This window comes from Macaca fascicularis, chromosome 11, assembly GCF_037993035.2.
Source record: "Macaca fascicularis isolate 582-1 chromosome 11, T2T-MFA8v1.1".
In the NCBI taxonomy this organism is placed as follows: Eukaryota; Metazoa; Chordata; class Mammalia; order Primates; family Cercopithecidae; genus Macaca; species Macaca fascicularis.
The window spans coordinates 131,035,367-131,054,354 of NC_088385.1; the positions used below are offsets into that span (position 1 = coordinate 131,035,367).

General features: G+C 49.2%; 1 protein-coding gene across 1 annotated transcript in view; it reads left to right on the forward strand.

Annotated features, from left to right (window-relative positions):
• Positions 1–18,988, forward strand: part of DNAH10 (dynein axonemal heavy chain 10) — a 176,708-nt gene that overhangs the window by 125,582 nt on the left and 32,138 nt on the right. The window contains exons 52-56 of the mRNA XM_045366751.3: positions 3,193–3,364; positions 8,980–9,183; positions 10,387–10,467; positions 13,853–14,050; positions 14,732–14,893. Coding sequence (XP_045222686.2) covers positions 3,193–3,364; positions 8,980–9,183; positions 10,387–10,467; positions 13,853–14,050; positions 14,732–14,893 — 817 coding nt within the window. The remainder of the gene's footprint in view (positions 1–3,192; positions 3,365–8,979; positions 9,184–10,386; positions 10,468–13,852; positions 14,051–14,731; positions 14,894–18,988) is intronic.

The following is an 18,988-nucleotide window of genomic DNA, read 5'->3' on the forward strand; positions in this document are numbered from 1 at the left end:
TTCTTGTTTGTCTTCAGCCTGTTTTCTGGAATCAGATTTAACTCAGCATCATCGCCATTACCACAGAGAGTCTTAGGCAGTTCAGGCTGTTGCAACAAAGTGCAGTAGAATGGCTGGCTCATGGACAGCAGGCGTTCATTTCTCACCATTCTGGAGGCTGGGAATTCCAAGATCAGGGTTCCAGCATGGTCGGGCTCCAGAGAGGGCCCTCTCCTGGGTTGCAAATGTCTGGCTTCTCATGGCATCCTCACATGGATGAATGAGAGCAAGCAAAGTCTTTGGGATCCCTTTTATAAGGGCACTAATCCCATTCGTGAGGGCTCCACCCTCATCACTTAATCACCTCCTAAAAGCCCAGCTTCCAAATACCATCACATTGGGGGTTATGATTTCAACAAATGATTTTTTTTTTTTTTTTTTGTGGGGAGAACAAACATTCAGTCCATTGAACGGAGTAAGAATCACTATTGTGATGGACTCACTCATTTCTCTCCCTCTAAATGGAATAATACTCACTGCAACAATTCAAACAATAGAGAAATGTCTAAAGAAAATAAGGACTGGCCGGGTGCAGTGGCTTAAGCCTGTAATCCCAGCACTTTGGGAGGCCGAGACGGGCGGATCACGAGGTCAGGAGATCGAGACCATCCTGGCTAACACGGTGAAACCCCATCTCTACTAAAAAATAAAAAAAAAAAACCCAACTAGCCAGGCAAGGTGGCGGGCGCCTATAGTCCCAGCTACTCGGGAGGCTGAGGCAGGAGAATGGCGTAAACCCGGGAGGCAGAGCTTGCAGTGAGCTGAGATCCAACCACTGCACTACAGCCTGGGCAACAGAGCAAGACTCCCTCTCAAAAAAAAAAAAAGAAAAGAAAAGAAAAGAAAAGAAGGACCATTTGTAATTTCATCACCTAAAGATCGCCACTGTTAGGCACCAGTAGCATTTTAGTGTATACTTTTACTTTTTAAAATTCTTTTTCTGTTATTTTAATTTTTGGTCTGGGAATCAATGGAATAATGTACACTTTTCAACTTACAATAGGGCTGTCTCAATAAACGCATCATAAGTTGAAAATATTATAAGCTGAAAATGCACTTCTGATTTATATATTCAGCTTACAATGGGTTTAATCTGGATGTGACTCCATCGTAAGTTGAGAAGTGTGCTGAAAGTGTAGTACTTTTGTACCATGGCAAAGTCAAAAAATTCTCAGTTGAACCAGAGGAAGTCAGGGACCATATGTGCATTCATATACAAACATATTTCCTTCTTACCAGCAATGGGTTAATGTTATACGTAACTTATGTAATTTTTCCCCACTGTATCACTGCCTCTTTTCAAGTCAATGAATATGTATTTACATTGTCTTTGGAAACATTGGACAGTATTCCATTGTTTGGATATGCCACACATAACCCATTTCCAATGGCGGGCATTAGGTTTGTCCTTGTTTTCTTATTACAAACAGTGCAGTGATTAACACCTTTGTTTGTATATCTTTGAATATAGGATCTTCATAGGATCACTTTCTTTAGAAACTGGTATATTGGCAGGTTAAAGGGTATATGTTCTTTTAAGGCTTTCGTTGCACTGGAAAGGTTGGACCTAAACTCATGTGGAGCTTGCCTCCTTGGAGTGGAAAGGACCTGGGGATGCAGGACAGAAGGAAAGGAAAAAAGTGTCTTTATTAACAACCAATCACCCCACCACAAAGGATTATGCTAATTTATGCAACTGGCAATGTCTATTTTCACATATTCTTGCCAATACTGGATATTGTCATTCTGATATTTGGTAAGATTATAGGTGGAAAATATTGCAGTTTAAATGACCTTTTCTCCAATTAATAGTGAAGTTTGAATATCCTTTTATACAATCATTGGACATTTACCTTTTCTCTTTTGTGAGCTGCCTCTTTATATACTTATTGATTTGTGAGAACTCTTTATATAGGAGAGCAATCACAGCTCATTCAATGAATCCAGCTTCCAATATTTCACAAATATTGGCCTTTTGTTTGAGGTATTTGTAAAAAAGGGAAAAACTAATATGCTTGATCTACCTTTAAATCTGATGAAATACATAATTGAAATCATTCATTATTAAAATGTAACTGTTTTGCAATTGTTTTCCACAGTTTTCTGTAGGATAAGACATTTCCCACTAGAAAGATTTTTTGTTTTGTTTTGTTTTGTTTTGTTTTTCCCTGTTGATTTGTCCAGGTAAATCTGAGGCATTTTCCCCTGAAGTAGCGCCTCGAGGAACAGCAGAGAGGATGCTGAGGGACAGAGATCTGGAGGAGGTTGAGAACACACAGGGCTGTGTCTGGGCCCTAGGAAGTGAGGAAGTGGAGAGGGTTGGGTGGTGGGGTCAGAACAGGTGTTCAGAGAGTAGTGCCAGGAGCTGCTGGGGAGGGGAGGCGGCTGCACTTGGGAGGGGTGAGGAAGGTTTGCAGGCGACAGGCAGAGCTAGAGACCAGAGTCTATTGGCCAGAAGGTCTCCTGGTTGCCGTGCGTGTGGGTGTGTGTGCACGCACGTGTGTGTGTGTGTGTGTGAGCTTGTGTTCTAGTGCATGCACTAGTGCATGCTTGTAGGGTGCACTAGAGTGTGTGGCTGAGTGTGACCGTGTGAGCGTGACTGTGTGTGTGACAGTGGGAGTGAAGCATGTGTATCAATGCATAGGGTTGAGGGAGGTAGGGAACAGAGAGAGCTCAGTTCCTGGAAATCTGACATGTTTCTGACAGTCACTGGTTGTAATGAAAGTTTTAATTTCTACTTCTGAGAGAAAAGAGACACTTGAGCCGAAAAAGCATGCTTTAAACTTATGTCCTTGTTCACATTGACGTCGATTTCGTGTGTACGTTGATTTCCTGTCAAGAAGTTAAAGTGCCTGTTTGTTTCTCCCTGTGCGCATCTTCCCACGGGGTCTGGTTTTCTGTAAACTGCAGTATATGGCTGGCGCTCACCTCGGGGTGCGTCTTCCCCGCTTTCCTCTGTGGCTAGGCTCATGGGGCTTCCCCCTCCTGTTCCACGACAGGGAGTCCCTTCCAGACTCTTCTTTCCTGACCCACTTCCTCAAGTTTGGACAGACCCACGCCCTCTGCACTCTCCTCCAGCATCCCTGCCCCAGAGCCTGCAGGGAAGGGAGGCTGGTGACGGTGACGCCCGTGTGCTCCATGTCTGTGTTACAGGTATTTGAGATCCTGCTGAGCCGAGGCTACTCGGAGAACAATTTCCGGGAAGACCTGAAGAGCCTCTATTTGAAACTCGGGATCGAGAACAAAGCGATGATCTTTCTGTTCACGGATGCCCATGTGGCCGAGGAAGGCTTCCTGGAGCTCATCAACAACATGCTGACCTCAGGTACAGCCAAGGCTGGTGCCCGCTGTGGCCAGCTCCCTGCTCAGCTCTGAAGGGAGGTCGCTTTCTTCAGCAGTTACCACCTCCAGACTCTGTGGGCAGCCCTGTCCAGGTGTCCCTGTTCCTCCCTCACAGCGGGCCCCTGAGATGGGTCTCATTATCTTCCTTGGCTCCTCCTGTCCTGGAGTCTGCCAAGTGTGCCCCCTTCTCTCCGTCTGCGATGATGGCAGTGCCCTTGCAGTAAGAACAGGTGGTGTCTGGGCGTCTGGCTGTGCCCCGGGCCGTGCTAAGTGTGCATCATGCATTCCTGTCTCCACAAAAACCTGATGAGAGGCTGAGTGTGGTGCCTCCCGCCTGTGATCCCAGCACTCTAGGAGGCCAAGGAGGGAGGATGGCTTGAGCCCAGGAGTTTGAGACCCCGTCTTTACAAAAGTATTTTTAAAAAGTTAGCCAGGCATGATGGCATGAGCCTGTAGCCCCAGCTACTCAGGAGGCTGAGGCAAGAGGATTGCTTGAGCCTGGGAGGTTGAGGCTGTGGTGAGCCATGATCATGTTATTGCACTCCAGCCTGGGCAACAGAGTGAGACCCTGTGTCAAAAAACAAAACAAAACAAAAACAAAAACAACTGAAAAACAAACCTATTAGGGAAGGCACATGTCACAGCTGAGGAAACTGAGGCCCCTATAGAGGGCTGAATGTAGAAGGCTGAATGTAGAAGGCTGAATGTAGAAGGCTGAATGTCGAAGGCTGAATGGTGGCCCCCCGAAAGACACATCCTGGTCCTAAGCCCCTGGAACTTGTGAATAAGACCTTTGTAAGAAAAAGAGTCTTTGCAGATGTAATTAAATTAAAGGTCTTGAAATGCCTTCCTGGATTTAGGGTGGGTCCTAAATCCAGCGACAGCTGTCCTTGTAAGAGAAGGCAGAGGGAGATTGAAGACACAGAGAATAAGGTCCCGTAAAGATTCCCACAAGCCACAGGATACCTGGAGCCACCGGAAGCCAGAGGAGGCAAAGAAGGATTTTTCCCCTGGAGCCTTTGGCAGGTTACCCTGAGACCTTGATTTCAGGCCTCCAGAACTGCAAGACAGTCGGTGTCTGTATTTCTTGTCTTAAGCCACTCGCTTTGTGGTAATTAGTCATGGCTGCCCCAGGAGGTGCCACCTACCTTATCCAAGGGCACCTTGCTGGGAAGGCACTGAGGTGGGACTTGAACACAGGACTTTTAACATCTTAGCCGCGCTCACAACCCCTTTACTGTGGTGTTATCTTGTCTGCCCTGGGGCCCTGCAAAGATCCCTGCTGACTTTGCCTGGCCTAATGGCTTCCAGGGACCTCTTTTCTTTCCCAGGGACCTATTTCATTGATTGCTTATTTGTTTCAGGACCTGACCACATTCATTATTATATTGCCTTGTTATTCATCGAGCCCTAGCCTCCCAGCGTTTACTATTAAAAAATCTCTAACATAACAGTGAGGCTGAACGAATTTTTTCTGTGAACATCTGCCGGCATGCCATCTAGATCCCTCCATTCACGTCTTACTGCACTTGCTTTGTCACACATGTAAACAGCTTTCCTTCCCTGTTTCTACCCATCTCATTTTTAGATGCTTTCAAAGTCAATTGCATGTCACTACTCTCCCCGCTAAATGCTTCTGTGTGGCACTAGGTAGAGTTCAAGTTTTGTTTAGTGTTTTCTTTTGATGTAAAAATTATGTACAGGGAAATGCACAACATTTTAAGTGTATATTTGCTGCATTTTGATCATTGTGTTTTAAGTCACTTCCGTTTCAGTGGGTTGTCGGCTCCTTGAGAGGAGGGATTGTGTCATCCACCTGGATTTATTCCACAGTGTTTATTCCAGACGCTGGGTTTGGTAGGGAATAAGACGGTCATGACCTCTGCTCTCCTTGGAGCTTACATTTCAGCGTGTGAGTGGGCTGGTTAACGACAACAACAAATATACAAACAGATACAGCAATGGCAGGTTGTGGCAAGTGTCACGAGAGCAAAGGGGAGGTGCTGTGAGAGAGTGTGGGCAGGAGCCATCTCAGGGCTGACAGGGAAGGCGTCACTGTAGACTTTTCAGCCGAGGCCTCAGAGGTGGTGTATGGTCACACTCCCTGTGGTCGCTGTAGCAAATTTCCCCAAACAGCACAGATTTATTACCTCAGGCGCCTGGGGGTCAGAAATCAGAAAAGGGTGTTAAGGGGTTAAAATCAAGGTGTTGGCAGGGCTGGTTCCTTCCAGAGCTTCCTGGGGAGACTTTGTTTCCCTGCGTCTTCCAACTGCTTCAGGCCACCCTATCGTGGCTCCTTGGCTTGCATCCCTCCAGTATCTGCTTCTGTCATCCTGATGCAAACTCAGCTGCTTCTCTCTTGTAAGGACCCCTGTGATTGTCTCCAGCCCACCTGGATAATCAAGAGCATTTGCCGCATCTCACCATCCTTGACTGCGTTACATCCACAAAGTCCTTTTTGCAGGAAACATAAGGAAACCTGTTGGCAGGTTCCTGGACTTAGGATGCCATGGACACCTTTATGGAGCTGTTGTGCAGGGATCGGGATGGGGTGGAGGGGTCTGTGACGTGGAACCTTGTGGGTCATTTATAGGAGATAAGATTTTATTCTCGGTGCAATGATGTAGTCTAGATTTATGGGTTTTTAATTTTTTTATTTAATTAATTATTTCAGAGACAGGGTCTTGCTCTGTTGCCCAGGCCAGAATGTAGCGGCATGATTATAGGTCATCGTAGCTTCCAACTTCTGGACTTACACTATCTTCCTGTCCCAGCCTCTCAAGTAGCTGGGACTACAGGTGCCTCCCACCAAAGCCAGCTAATTAAAAAATTTTTTAAAGAGATGGGGTCTTGCTGTGTTGCCCAGGCTGGTCTTGAACTCCTGGGCTCTAGTGTTCTTCCTGCCTCAGCTTCCCAAAGTGTTGGGATTACAGGTGTGGTGGCATTTGTTGACTGACTGCTGATCACAGTTGGGCCAAAAGGGCCCCTGGCGAGTAACTGCCGGATGGTCTGATATCTAACAGGGGAGTCTTTGGGGCTCAGGCAGGGGACCAAGGCTGCGTCCAGCTAAAATTTGTTTTTAAAAGATCCCTCCAGTGGCCCGTGGGGACTAGATTAGAGGGGAACAGGAATGGGAGAGGTGTCCAGTTTGGAGCTACCCCTGCAGTGTAGGCAGGAAGTGACAGTGATTGGAGGAGGGTGGGGCTCTGGGGACAGAGAGAAGCGGGTGGATTCACGAGGAATTCGGGAGGCAGAGCCAACAGGACTTGGATGGATTTGGATGTAGGTGGGTGGGGGGGGGGTGGGTATCAAGGGCGACTCCCAGGTTTCTGGCAGAGCGAGTGATCAGTGCTTCCATTCGCCGAGATGAGGAAGACCAGGTCTGGGCTTGTGGCATTGGCAGCGTGTTGAGTTTGCTGTACTAGGAGAGCAATGTGTGAATGTGATGTCGCATAGTGGATTAGTTTGCTGGGTCTGTCGTCACAAAGTGCCACGAACTGGGTGGTTTAAAACAACAGAAATCTACTCTCACAGTTCTGGAGGCCAGGAGCCCGGGATCATGGTGTTGGCAGAGCCTGTTCCTTCTGAGCTCTGGGTGGGGGAATCTGTGTTGCTGGTGGCTGCTGAGTCTTTAGTGTTCCTTGGCTTGTAGGCACAGCACTCCTATCCCTGTCTTCGTCGTCACGTGGCCTTGCCCTTGTTCCTCTTTGTCTCTCGCAGTCTTGGGAACGGTGTCGGAGATCCCCAAGACCATCCCAGCTCTGTGACTCGCTGGGAGGACTCGCAGGACTCAGCATGTGGTCCTGCTCACGACTGTGAGTCATTACAGCAAAAGGACACAGAGCAACATCAGCAGCGGGAAAAGGCACATGGGGGACCCTGGGGAAGACCAGTCTGAAGCCTCGGAGTCCTCTCCCCGGGGAGTCACACAGGACACGCTTAATCCCCCAACATCGAGTTGTGGCAACTCTGTGAAGTACTGCCCACCAGGGGAGCTAGTTGGAGACTCAGTGCTCTGGGATTTTCTTGGGGTGCTCATGTAGGCACCTCTACCTGGCATGTGCCAAAATCCTGGATGCCCAGAGGGAAAGCGGGTAGTCAGCACAGAATATGTTGCATACACAAGCAGTGTATACAACAACATACACAATGGCTAGGTTGTTCTTGCCTTGCTATAAAGAAATACCTTAGACTGGATAATTTATATCCTTCCAGTTTTTTTTTTTTTTTTGAGACGGAGTCTCGCTCTGTCGCCCAGGTTGGAGTGCAGTGGCCGGATCTCAGCTCACTGCAAGCTCCGCCTCCCAGGTTTACGCCATTCTCCTGCCTCAGCCTCCCGAGTAGCTGGGACTACAGGCGCCCGCCACCTCGCCCGGCTAGTTTTTTGTATTTTTTTTAGTAGAGGCGGGGTTTCACCAGGTTAGCCAGGATGGTCTCGATCTCCTGACCTCGTGATCCACCCGTCTCAGCCTCCCAAAGTGCTGGGATTACAGGCTTGAGCCACCGCGCCCGGCCTGATAATTTATAAAGAAAAGGTTTATGTGGCTCACAGTGCCGCAGGCTGTACAGGAAGCATGGTGCTGATTTCTGGGGAGGCCTCAGGAAACTTACAGTCACGGCAGAAGGTGAAGGGGGAGCAGGCACGTCCCATGGCCAGAGTAGGAGCAAGGCTAGGGGAGGGGCTACGCACTTTCAAACAACCAGATCTCATGAGAACTCACTCACGCTCACAAGAACAGCACCAAGGGGATGGAGCTAAACCATTCATGAGAAATCTGCCCCCATGATCCAGTCACCTCCCACCAGGCCCCACCTCCAACACTGGGGATTACAATTTGACATGAGATTTGGTGGGGACACAGGTCCAAACCACATCCCACGTTGGGCCACTCTTATCAGTGAATCGGGGAGAAAGCCCTTCAGGAATCTAAGTTCCCAGGTGCCAGCTCTGGGCCCACCTGGTAAGTGGACCGTTCAGAGGTGAGCAGCTGTGGCCTGCCACGTTAACTCTTCCCTGCACAGGAGAACGTCAGGGATGGCGTTAAAATGTATTACATAATTTGGAACATTGTAGACATAGGAAAGAAGAAGTCCACGTAGCCAGGGTTTCTTGACCACGTGCTATTGACATTTGGGTCTGGGTTGTTCTTGTGGTGGGGCTCTCCTAGGCACTCTGGGACATTCAGCAGCATCCCTGGCCTTGACCTATTAGATGCCAGTAGCGATCTCCCTGCCAAGTTGCAACAAGCAGAAATATCTCCAGACATTGCCCAGTATTTCCTGGGGGTAAATCCCAGCTGAGAATCCCCGCTTCCGAGTTACAGGCAAGTGAGGCTTCCTCATGCTCTGTATGCTCACCTGTGATGCTCACGTTCATCCTCCCAGGTGAGCTGGCAGCATCTAGGATCCCCATTTGACAGACAGCTCTAAGGGCTTCCCATGAGGCGGCAGGAAGCCTCGGGTCTCAAGTCAGGCCCACACGCTGCTCTCTGGACTCGGCACCTGCGGCTGTTTCCACACCTTCCATCACTTCAGTCAGCGCCTAGAGAGGTCGTGACCCTAGGACTGAGAGATCATCAGCATGTCTTCCTTTTCCAGGAATTGTACCTGCGCTTTTCCCTGAAGAGGAGAAGGAGTCTATCCTGAGTCAGATTGGACAGGAAGCTCTGAAGCAAGGCATGGGGCCGGCCAAGGAGTCCGTGTGGCAGTACTTCGTGAACAAAAGTGCAAATAACCTGCACATTGTCCTGGGCATGTCGCCAGTGGGGGACACCCTGAGGACCTGGTGCAGAAACTTCCCAGGTACCCGTGGTGGAGCCTGAGAACCCATTTCCCCTGCTTTGGCAGGGTGTGTGGCTGAGGGTCTGTCCACACCTCTAGAGGTTCCCCCAGCAAAGCAAAACAAGGCATGGCCATTAGGTGGAAATGTGGGCTCTGCACTGTAGCTTGGGGCTCACTGCCCCATCCACGCCAGTGGGCGTGGATGATGTCCCTCTGACAGGAGGATGTGCCCACGCTCCTGCGTGCGAGGCCCGCAGCGTGTGGAGGGTGGCTCCCCGCTTCCTTCCATTTCGGAAAATTCCACCAGCCACATGCCAACCTTTAGAGCAGAGGTTCCTAATGGGGGGGGCGGGGGCGGGGGAGGTTGTCTCCCAGGAGACTCTTGGCAATGCCTGGAGACATTTTTGGTCATCACACCTCCAGGGAGCGTGCAATGTAGTACTCGCATCTACTGGGTAGAAGCCAGGGATGCTGCGAAGCATCCTACAGTGCACAGCCAGCCCCTGCCACAAAGGATTAGAGCTCACGTGTCAATAGTGCCAACGGTGAGAAACTCTGCTTTTGATGAACTAGATTTGGACACATCTGGCTTATTCACCAACTTGTTGGCTATTGTAGATGGCATCCATGTTCTTGAGTGTCTCCGGGTTGCAGAGTGAACATCCTTTTTTCTTTCTTTCTTTTTTTTTTTGAGACAGAGTCTTGCTCTGTCACCCAGGTTAGAGTGCAGTGGCACCATCATAGCTCACTGCAGCCTCGACCCCCTGGGCTCAAGTGAGCCTCTCACCTCAGCCTTCCTAGTGGCTGGGACTATAGGCGCACACCACCACGCTGCCTGGCTGATTTTCTTTTCTTTGAGCCAGGGTCTCACTCTGTTGCCCAGACTGGAGTTCTGTGGTGCGATCTCGGCTCACCACAACCTCCGCCTCCTGGGTTCAAGCGATTCTCCCACCTCAGCCTCCTGAGTAGCTGGGATTACAGGTGCACACCACTACTGCCCGGCTAATTTTTGTATTTTTAGTAGAAATGGAGTTTTGCCATGTTGGCCAGACAGGTCTTGAACTCCTGACCTCAAATGATCCACCCGCCTTGGCCTCCCAAAGTGCTGGGATTACAGGTGTGAACCACCACACCCAGCCCTGATTTTTGTATTTTTTATAGAGACAGGGTCTTGCCACATTGCCCAGGCCAGGAGCATCTTTTTAATCTCTCTTTCCTTTCAAGGTATGGTAAATAACACTGGTATTGACTGGTTCATGCCCTGGCCTCCCCAAGCCCTCCATGCGGTTGCAAAGTCATTTCTAGGTAAGTCACAGCTGTTATGGGAACTACATTATTGATACAACAAAGCAATTTATTATCACTTCTCTGACTTTGAATTCTGGTCTTGTAGATTTCTTCACTGGAAAACCCTATGGTAACAAATGGCTTTCAATTTTGTTAGTATGTTTTTGGTTTATATTTGGTGTTTTAGCCCAAAGACATTTCAGGAGACCTAACAAGGACAATTTAGGATAAAAATTGATTAGGTGTTCTCCACAGCAGCCGTTGGCAAAACCATGGTCTGCTGTCTAGTTGGCCCCTTGTTTTAGTAAATAAAGTTTTATTGGTACACAGACTCACTCATTAATTAACATATTGTCTCCGGCTGCTTTTATGCTACAACTGCAAAGCTGAATAATTGCAACAGAGACTGTATGAGTACTGTTTGGCTCTTTGTAGAAAACATATGCTGGCCTCTACCCAAAGAATGCTCCAAGGACAATTCAGCAAACATTCTGCTTTCTCATTTCTAGCGTTTCAAACACCTAAGGCCTTGGATATTAATTTTTTTTTTTTTTTTTTGAGACGGAGTCTCGTTCTGTTGCCCAGGCTGGAGTGCAGTGGCCGGATCTCAGCTCACTGCAAGCTCCACCTCCCGGGTTTACGCCATTCTCCTGCCTCAGCCTCCCGAGTAGCTGGACTACAGGCGCCCGCCACCTCGCCCGGCTAGTTTTTTGTATTTTTTAGTAGAGAGGGGGTTTCACCGTGTTAGCCAGGATGGTCTCGATCTCCTGACCTTGTGATCCGCCCGTCTCGGCCTCCCAAAGTGCTGGGATTACAGGCTTGAGCCACCGCGCCCGGCCGGATATTAATTTTAATCTTTGAAGAAGAAAGGAAGTCTGTCTTCAGGGAACATCTTTTTCTTTGGACCTGACTTGAGCAGATTTATGAGGAATGACACTGGGTAACCTTGAAAATAGTTTCAACCTTATAAATCTGTACTCAATAATAAATAAATAAATAAATATTCCTATATAAAAGAAGAAATCATAACTTTAATCATAATGCAGTTTTAGGGGAAAAGGGGCCAAGAGAATGACTCTTTTCTGATGACATATCTCAGGTCCAGATGGTAAATATTTACAGCTTTTTCGCAGCTACGCAATTCTGCCATGTTATCATGAAAGCAGTCACAGACAAAATGTAAATGAATCGCTATGGCTATATTTTATTTACAAAAACGGGGTGGGCTGGGTTTGTCCTTTGGCCTGTAGTTGGCCAGCCCCGATACAGATGTACGCTTGTTCTCAGAGGTGTATTTGCCATTTTCATGTGTGAAGTGCTTGTGTTTGCTTTCAGTATTCAGTGTTCCAGCATCATAAATAATGCTGCCTAGAATTTGCTTAGAACTCTTTTTCCTTAGGATATACTCCCTGGAGGCCGGGTGCAGTGGCTCACACCTCTAATCCCAGCACTTTGGGAGGCCGAGGTGGATGGATCACTTGAGCCCAGGAGTTTGAGACCAGCCTGGGCAAAATGGTGAAACCCCATATTTACTAAAAATACAAAAATTAGCCGGGTGTGGTGGCGGGTGCCTGTAATCCCAGCTACTCAGGAGGCTGAGTCATGAGAATTGCTTGAGCCCAGAAGGCAGAGGTTGCAGTGAGCCGAGTTCGTGCCACTGCTCTCCATCCTGGGAAACAGAGTGAGACCCCTCTCTCTCTCTCTCTCTCTCTCTCTCACACACACACACACACACACACACACACACACACACACAGAGAGAGAGAGAGAGAGAATATATTGCCTGGAATTGAGGTGACTATGCCCAAAGGCACAGGTATTTGTGAGGCACAGTTTTTCCTGCACACTGTAAAATAGGCCCTGGGGCTGTGTTTTGCTAACCCCGGAATAACAAGACCAGCTCTGCAGAATCTGGATTAATCGGTACTTTCAATCTGTCTTTCCTTCCTTCGTTTTAACGTGAGACAGTCTCTGCTTTGAGCTGAATGCATTTAACAGCCTATCAGATAATCTAGGTGATGTGATCTTGCCACTGGAAGCCATCATTAATTCTTTCAGCGGGTGTATAGGAAGGCCCACCCTTGCCAGTATGTGCTGGGTGTCATCCAGTGGTGGTAACTGAACAATCCCACCAGCCCCTGGGCGGGCGGGGAGGGCAACAGGCAGAGACAGAGGTGGCGACTGCTTCTGAAACCCAAGGCTCTTCTGCCATGGCGTCTTGGCCTTTAGGGAAGACAGGGCTTCCTAACAGTAGGGAAGGAATTGGGCAACAGAGTAAAACCCTGTCTCAAAAACCAAAAACAACAAACAAACAAACAAAAAAGGATTGGCATGGATCACTGCTGTGGTCCTGAAAAGCCACCAATAAGTGATAGCTGTTCTTTTCTTGTCCTATTAAAAACTTTAGCATCTTTTTTTTATCACAGTAAAATATATGTAACCTAACACGTTCCATTTTAAGCATTTTGAAATGTTCATGTGGCACTAATCACATTCGTAATGTTGTGAAACCAACACCACTATCTGTCGCCAAAACTTTTTCATCATCCCAAACTGAAACTCCGTACCCATTAAACACTAGCTCCCCGCCGCCCCTCCCTCCAGCCCCTGGCAACCTCGAATCTACTTTCTGTCTGTATGAATTTGCCTATTCTAGAGAGGGTTCGTGTATGTGGAATCATGCAGTATTTGTCCTTTGGTGTCTGGCATCTTTCACTTAGCATCATGTTTTTGGGGCTCATCCATGTTTCAGCATCGGAACTTCATTCCTTTTACAAGTGAATACTATCCCCGGTATAGATAGGATACATTTTGTTCACCCATTCCTCTACTGCTGGACGCTTGGGACCTTTCCACCTTGTGGCTATTGTGATAGTCTACAGTAAACATTGGCATACAAGAATTCATTTGAGTCCCTGTTTTTCAGTTATTTGGGGTATATACCTAGGAGTGGAATTGTTGAGTCGTATAACAATTTTATATTTGACTCTTTGAAGAGCCACTGTTTTCCTTTCTTAAGCATGGCCAGGTGCGGTGACTCACACCTGTAATCCCAGCACTTTGTGGGGCTGAGGTGGGCCGATCGCTTTAGCTCAGGAGTTGAGACCAGCCTGGGCAACATGGGTGAAACCTTGCCTCTACAAAATAATACAAAAAATTACCCAGGCATGGTGGCCCATGCCTGTAGTCCCAGCTACTTGGGAGGCTGAGGTGGGAGGATCACCTCTGTCCGGGAGATGGAGGCTGCAGTGAGCCATGATCACGCCACTGCACTCCAGCCTGGGCAAGAGAGTGACAGCCTGTGTCAAAAAAAAAAAAAAAAAAAAAAAAGAGAGAGAGAGAGAAAGAAAGAAAGGAGGAAAGAGAGAAAAGAAACATACATTTTTTATTCCTTCCTCTTCAGGGCGTAATCCAATGATCCCGGCAGAAAATATAGAAAATGTGGTAAAGCATGTTGTTTTGGTTCACCAGTCCGTGGGTCACTACAGCAAACAGTTTCTACAGAAATTGAGGCGCAGCAACTATGTCACTCCCAAGAACTACCTTGATTTTATTCACACCTATTCAAAATTGCTGGATGAGAAAACTCAGTATAATATAGGTAAGCCTGGGGGATGGGGTGGTTGACAGAGGTCATTCTTATTTATGGTAAGGATTCGAACGCTGATCTTTTCTTTAGTAAGATCAGCCATCTTCAGTATTGAGGCCAAGCGAAGCACATCTCGGATTTTGCGTCTTGGAGCAATTCTTTCATGTGGGTAGGACCCTGGCATGTCCTTGTTTTTATTCTCAGTGTTGAGTCATAGACTTTGAAGCTTTACGTTTTCATCACATTAGCAATGTTTCCATTTTGTTTTTTATCTTAGAGATAGGGTCTCTGTTTCCCAGGCTGGAGGGCAGTGGTGCAATCATGGCTCACTGCAGCCTCGACCTCCTGGGCTCACGTGCTCCTCCCACCTCAGCCTCCTGAGTAGCTGGGACCACAGGCGCAGCCACCATGCCTGGCACACATTGGAGATATTGTCTGCTGCAGCAGCATGCACTGCTGGACAGGGCGTTTTAAAAAGTGCTCTGGCTATTGGCCAAGGGAAGCACTGTTTTCAGATATATATTCATTTTGGCTGATGCCATCCCAGTATGGCAGTGGAGGTACCGAAAGACACGTGCCATCTTGTAAAAATGTTTTGTTTTGTTTTGATAAGCTGAAGTTAGGCAAATCCCAGTGATTGTGTTGGGAACAGTGGCCACCTCGACAATGAACATAGGTGCCCTCTTTCCTCAGCTCAGTGCAAGCGTCTGGACGGGGGACTGGACAAGCTGAAGGAGGCCACCATCCAGCTGGACGAGCTGAACCAGAAGCTGGCCGAGCAGAAGATCGTGCTGGCCGAGAAGTCCGCCGCCTGCGAGGCCTTGCTGGAGGAGATCGCCGTCAACACCGCTGTAGGTGGGTAAGGGCCGGGGCCAGGGCAGCCCATCCCCCACACCACTGTAGGTGAGTGAGGATGGGGGCCAGGGCAGCCCATCCCCAACACCACTGTAGGTGAGTGAGGGTGGGGGCCAGGGCAGCCCATCCCCTAGCAGGACAGGGCTCTGCCGGGACGTCCCTGCGAAACTGCTTGTAGGCACCAAGCGTGCCATCCTGACCCTGCAATTCCTGTTTCTTTCTGAATTCGTGTCCAGCCAGTCTCATCCCTTTTCATAAGCACTGAGACACTACCCTATGTAGGCCCCTGCGCTGGTAGCCTGAGGATGTGCCAGGGAATGGAAAAGTCACTCGACCCTCAATGGGCTGGTGAACTAAGTTCATGGGGTTGAAATGACCTAAGCCTTGGCGTCATCAATGTGGGACTTTTCTTGGCTCCCCTTGAAGCTGTTTCAAGGTTCTTTCTTGGGCTCCTTCCCTCGGTCTTCCTGGCCAAGGCTCTGTGTCACCTGCACTGTCCTGCTCTTGACGACTCTACCCTCTTGCGATGCCTGGCACAGGACAGCTCCTGGAGCCCACAGCTCTGTGCCTGGCCTCTCACCCTCCTCTCTAGGTCTTTGGGCCACTGGTTTCTGATGTGTACCCTCCCCAGCTCATTCTCAGATTCCTGCAGATGCTACTCGACCTGCCTGCCACTTCCTTCTGCTGCTGGTGTGTGTTTGTGTTGCTGTAGGTGTCATCTCCGTTCAGTTCCTTTGTCATTGCACCCGGCCTTGTGCACGGGATCCATTTGTCATCACTCTGGCAACAGCACCCTAACTTGGTGTTGGCAAACTGCCTCTCCCCAACTCCCAGTGTCTGCCATCAGGATGGGATTATTCTAACCCTGGCAGACCAATTAGAAGTTATCTGGGACTGCACATTTTCAGTCAGCCAACATAAAGACTGAAGATTATTTGTGTTCATTTATTGCATGGCAGTGCTGTGAAGAGACTGCATTCAGTGACTGAGCCCAGATCCCTGAGGTGACCCTGGTTTATGTGTTTCCGCATCTTCCATGTCCATGAGCTACCATGTCTTCTTATAACAATTTCACATTTTTCTTAACTCGACCATTGTTAGCTTCTGTTGCTTGCAACCAAAGCAACTTAATCGATAGATATACTTCCCTGGGAATTTGTGGCAACTCCCTGCTGCCTGTTTTGATGCTGAGTCCTCATTGTGGCCATGAAGGGTCCCATCAATCCCTCTATGTCATCTTGCCCACCTAATTTCCCATGACACCCTGTTGCCTGCTCACAGCATCACCTCTTCATGCCCGTGTGAGTCCTGCAGTAATTTGCTCTTTCTCTCCCTTCGGTCTGCTGAGAATATCCATACCACGTCTCTCTTCCTATCTGTGTTTCTTCTACCAGAACTTTGATCAAATGCCTCGTTCCCACATAGCTGCACTTTGCTTTGATCTGTCTTATAAAAACTATATATTTCTGGCCCCCTAGATGTAAAAAACTATACATTCCTGGCCCCTTAGATGTAAAACTAGACTGGAAGTGTCTTGAAGGAAGCTGTTATTCCACGTATTCATCTGTCCAATCAGCAGATACTGACTTCAGCTTCATGGCAGGCACCATGGTAGGGAGAGTGGTGGCTAGAAACTGAATGAGACTCAACCCCTGCCTCGAAGAAGCTCACAACCAAGAGAGCCCCTCCCCCAGTGCCCAGGCTGCAGTTTGTACTGAGGACGACCTGTTTGCCACACCCATGTTTAATGCCTCTCCTACTTGTGGTTGCTTTTCTTTCCCCATTGCCGTCATCCTTGTCCAGGGTCACCTTGCTCCCACTTGGAATTTTGGAGGAAGCTTCATCTAGGATCTCTGTTTCCAGGCTGCCTGTCCCAATCAGGACTATTTTGGTTGCAAATGGTGGAAACTGAGCTCAAAGTGGCTTAATCTAAAGTGAAAACGCATTGATTCCAGAGGCATCCTGGCTTCAGGCACAGCTGGATCTAGGACTCAAGTGTATCAGTGGGAATCTTTCCTTCCCTTTCTTGGCTCTGCTGTCTTCTGTTTAGGCTTCATCTCAGGCAGCAGGCTCTGTCCATGCTGAGAGTTTGGGAGCCTCCCGCATGAGGTTGGCATCCTATTAGCTCAGCATCCCCAGGGGAGAGAGGGCTCTTCTTTCCCATGCATTCCCACAAAGCTCCCAGAATTGGCTGTGATTGGACAGATTTGAGTCACATGCCCTTGCCCAAACCAATGGTGGCCATAGGAATGGGATACATTGACAAGTCCTGCAGAGGGTAGGGTGGGGTGCAAACAATTGTTTCTCCTGAGGGTGGCTCTTCAGCACCTGCCCCAGCCTCCAGCCTGTGCTCCTGCCTGGCTGAAAGAGCCCATCATTTTGCTCCTCAACATGACTCAAGCACCTGGCTTGGCCGGACCCCTTTGCAGGCTGCTCCCCACCCTGAGGTTCCCGAGGCCTGTACCAGCCCTCTTCCTTCCCAGCCAGCTCTGGTGGTCCTGTTACCTCTGTGCTCTGTTCCTGCTGGCCCCACCCCCACCTCGGCATGCTCACAGCTCAGACAGCTTCCTTTCTTCTGCTCTTCTGTTCCGAAGGTTCCACAATTGTGATCTTGCTACCCTTTTCTGACGCATTCATCCCCCTGCTGCCCCAGGGAGAAGCAGTGCCTGGGCTGGGGACCTTTACAGTGTCAGGGCCCGTGCACGTCTTTGCACACTGCAAGTGCCAATGCTGGCTTGTTAGCTGTGGAGATGGATTCCGAGAGACCTTAGCATGGGGGAGGCAGAGCCTCTGCAGCCAGCCTCTGTTTGCAGAAGGCCTGCTGCATGCATCTCCTGGGGCTGCTGTAACAAAGCACCGTGATCTGGGGGCTGAAAACAACAGACATTTAGTTTTTAAAATTAATTAATTAATTTTTTTTCTTCAGATGGAGTCTCGCTCTGTCGCCCAGGCTGGAGTGCAGTGGCGCCATCTCAGCTCACTGCAACCTCTGCCTCCTGGGTTCAAGTGATTCTCCTGCCTCAGCCTCCTGAGTAGCTGGGACTACAGGCGCCCATCACCACGCCCAGCTAATTTTTGTATTTTTAGTAGAGACAGGGTTTCTCCATGTTGGCCAGGCTGGTCCCCAACTCCCAACCTTAGGTGATCCACCTGCCTCGGCCTCCCAAAGTGCTGGGATTACAGGTGTGAGCCACCACGCCCGGCCAACAACGGAAATGTATTCTCTCACAGTTCTGGAGGCCGAAGTCTGACATCAAGGTGCCGGGACCACGCTCCCTCTGAAGACTCTAGGGGAAGACTCTTTCATGCCCCTTCCAGCTTCCCAGGGTTGTTGGCAGCCCTTGGTATTCCTTAGCTTCGCTTATAAATGCACCGCTCCAGTGTCTGTCTCCATTGCCACACGCCCCTCTTCCCTGTGTGTCTCCACATGGCCTTCTGCTAGGGACCCCAGGCACTGGATTTAGGGCCCACCCTAACCTCGTATGACCTAATCTTAACTAATTTCATCTACAAAGACCCCACTTCCAAATAAGGTGACATCCTGAGGTCCCAGTGGGCACGAATTTTGGTGGGGTGACACTGTTCAAACCACTGTGAGCCAAGCCCTGCTCTAGGTTTTGGGGTTCCAGCCCTCGGGGAGGTATTGACATCCTAGTGAGTGAGGGCACCCAGACAGTGAATCAGTCAACGGTGAAGTGAAACTTCCCGATTGTGATCGGTGTCATGAAGCAAATCGGCAAGGCAGGGAGAGAGAAGGCGACAGGGGCAGCCTCGTTAGAGGGCGGCTCTGGCTGGGCCAAAGTGAGCGTAGGAAGAGGTGATGAGAGGCAGAAGGAGGAGATCACAGGGAGCCAGTAAGCGGAAGGGGGCCCCCGGCATCCTTAGTGAACACCGGCGAGGCAGGGCTGGGGGCTATCAGGAACCACGGGATTTGTCCTGGATGGAGTGGATGGGACACAGGTGGGCCAGTTGAGGAAGGTCGGAGTCAGGGTGGCTGCCTGGTGCTGGAGGCCCCATGCATGGTGGGGTTTTCTGTCCCACCGGGATCACTAAGGCTGCCACATTGGCCAAAGCTCCTTAGATCCCCACTGGGGC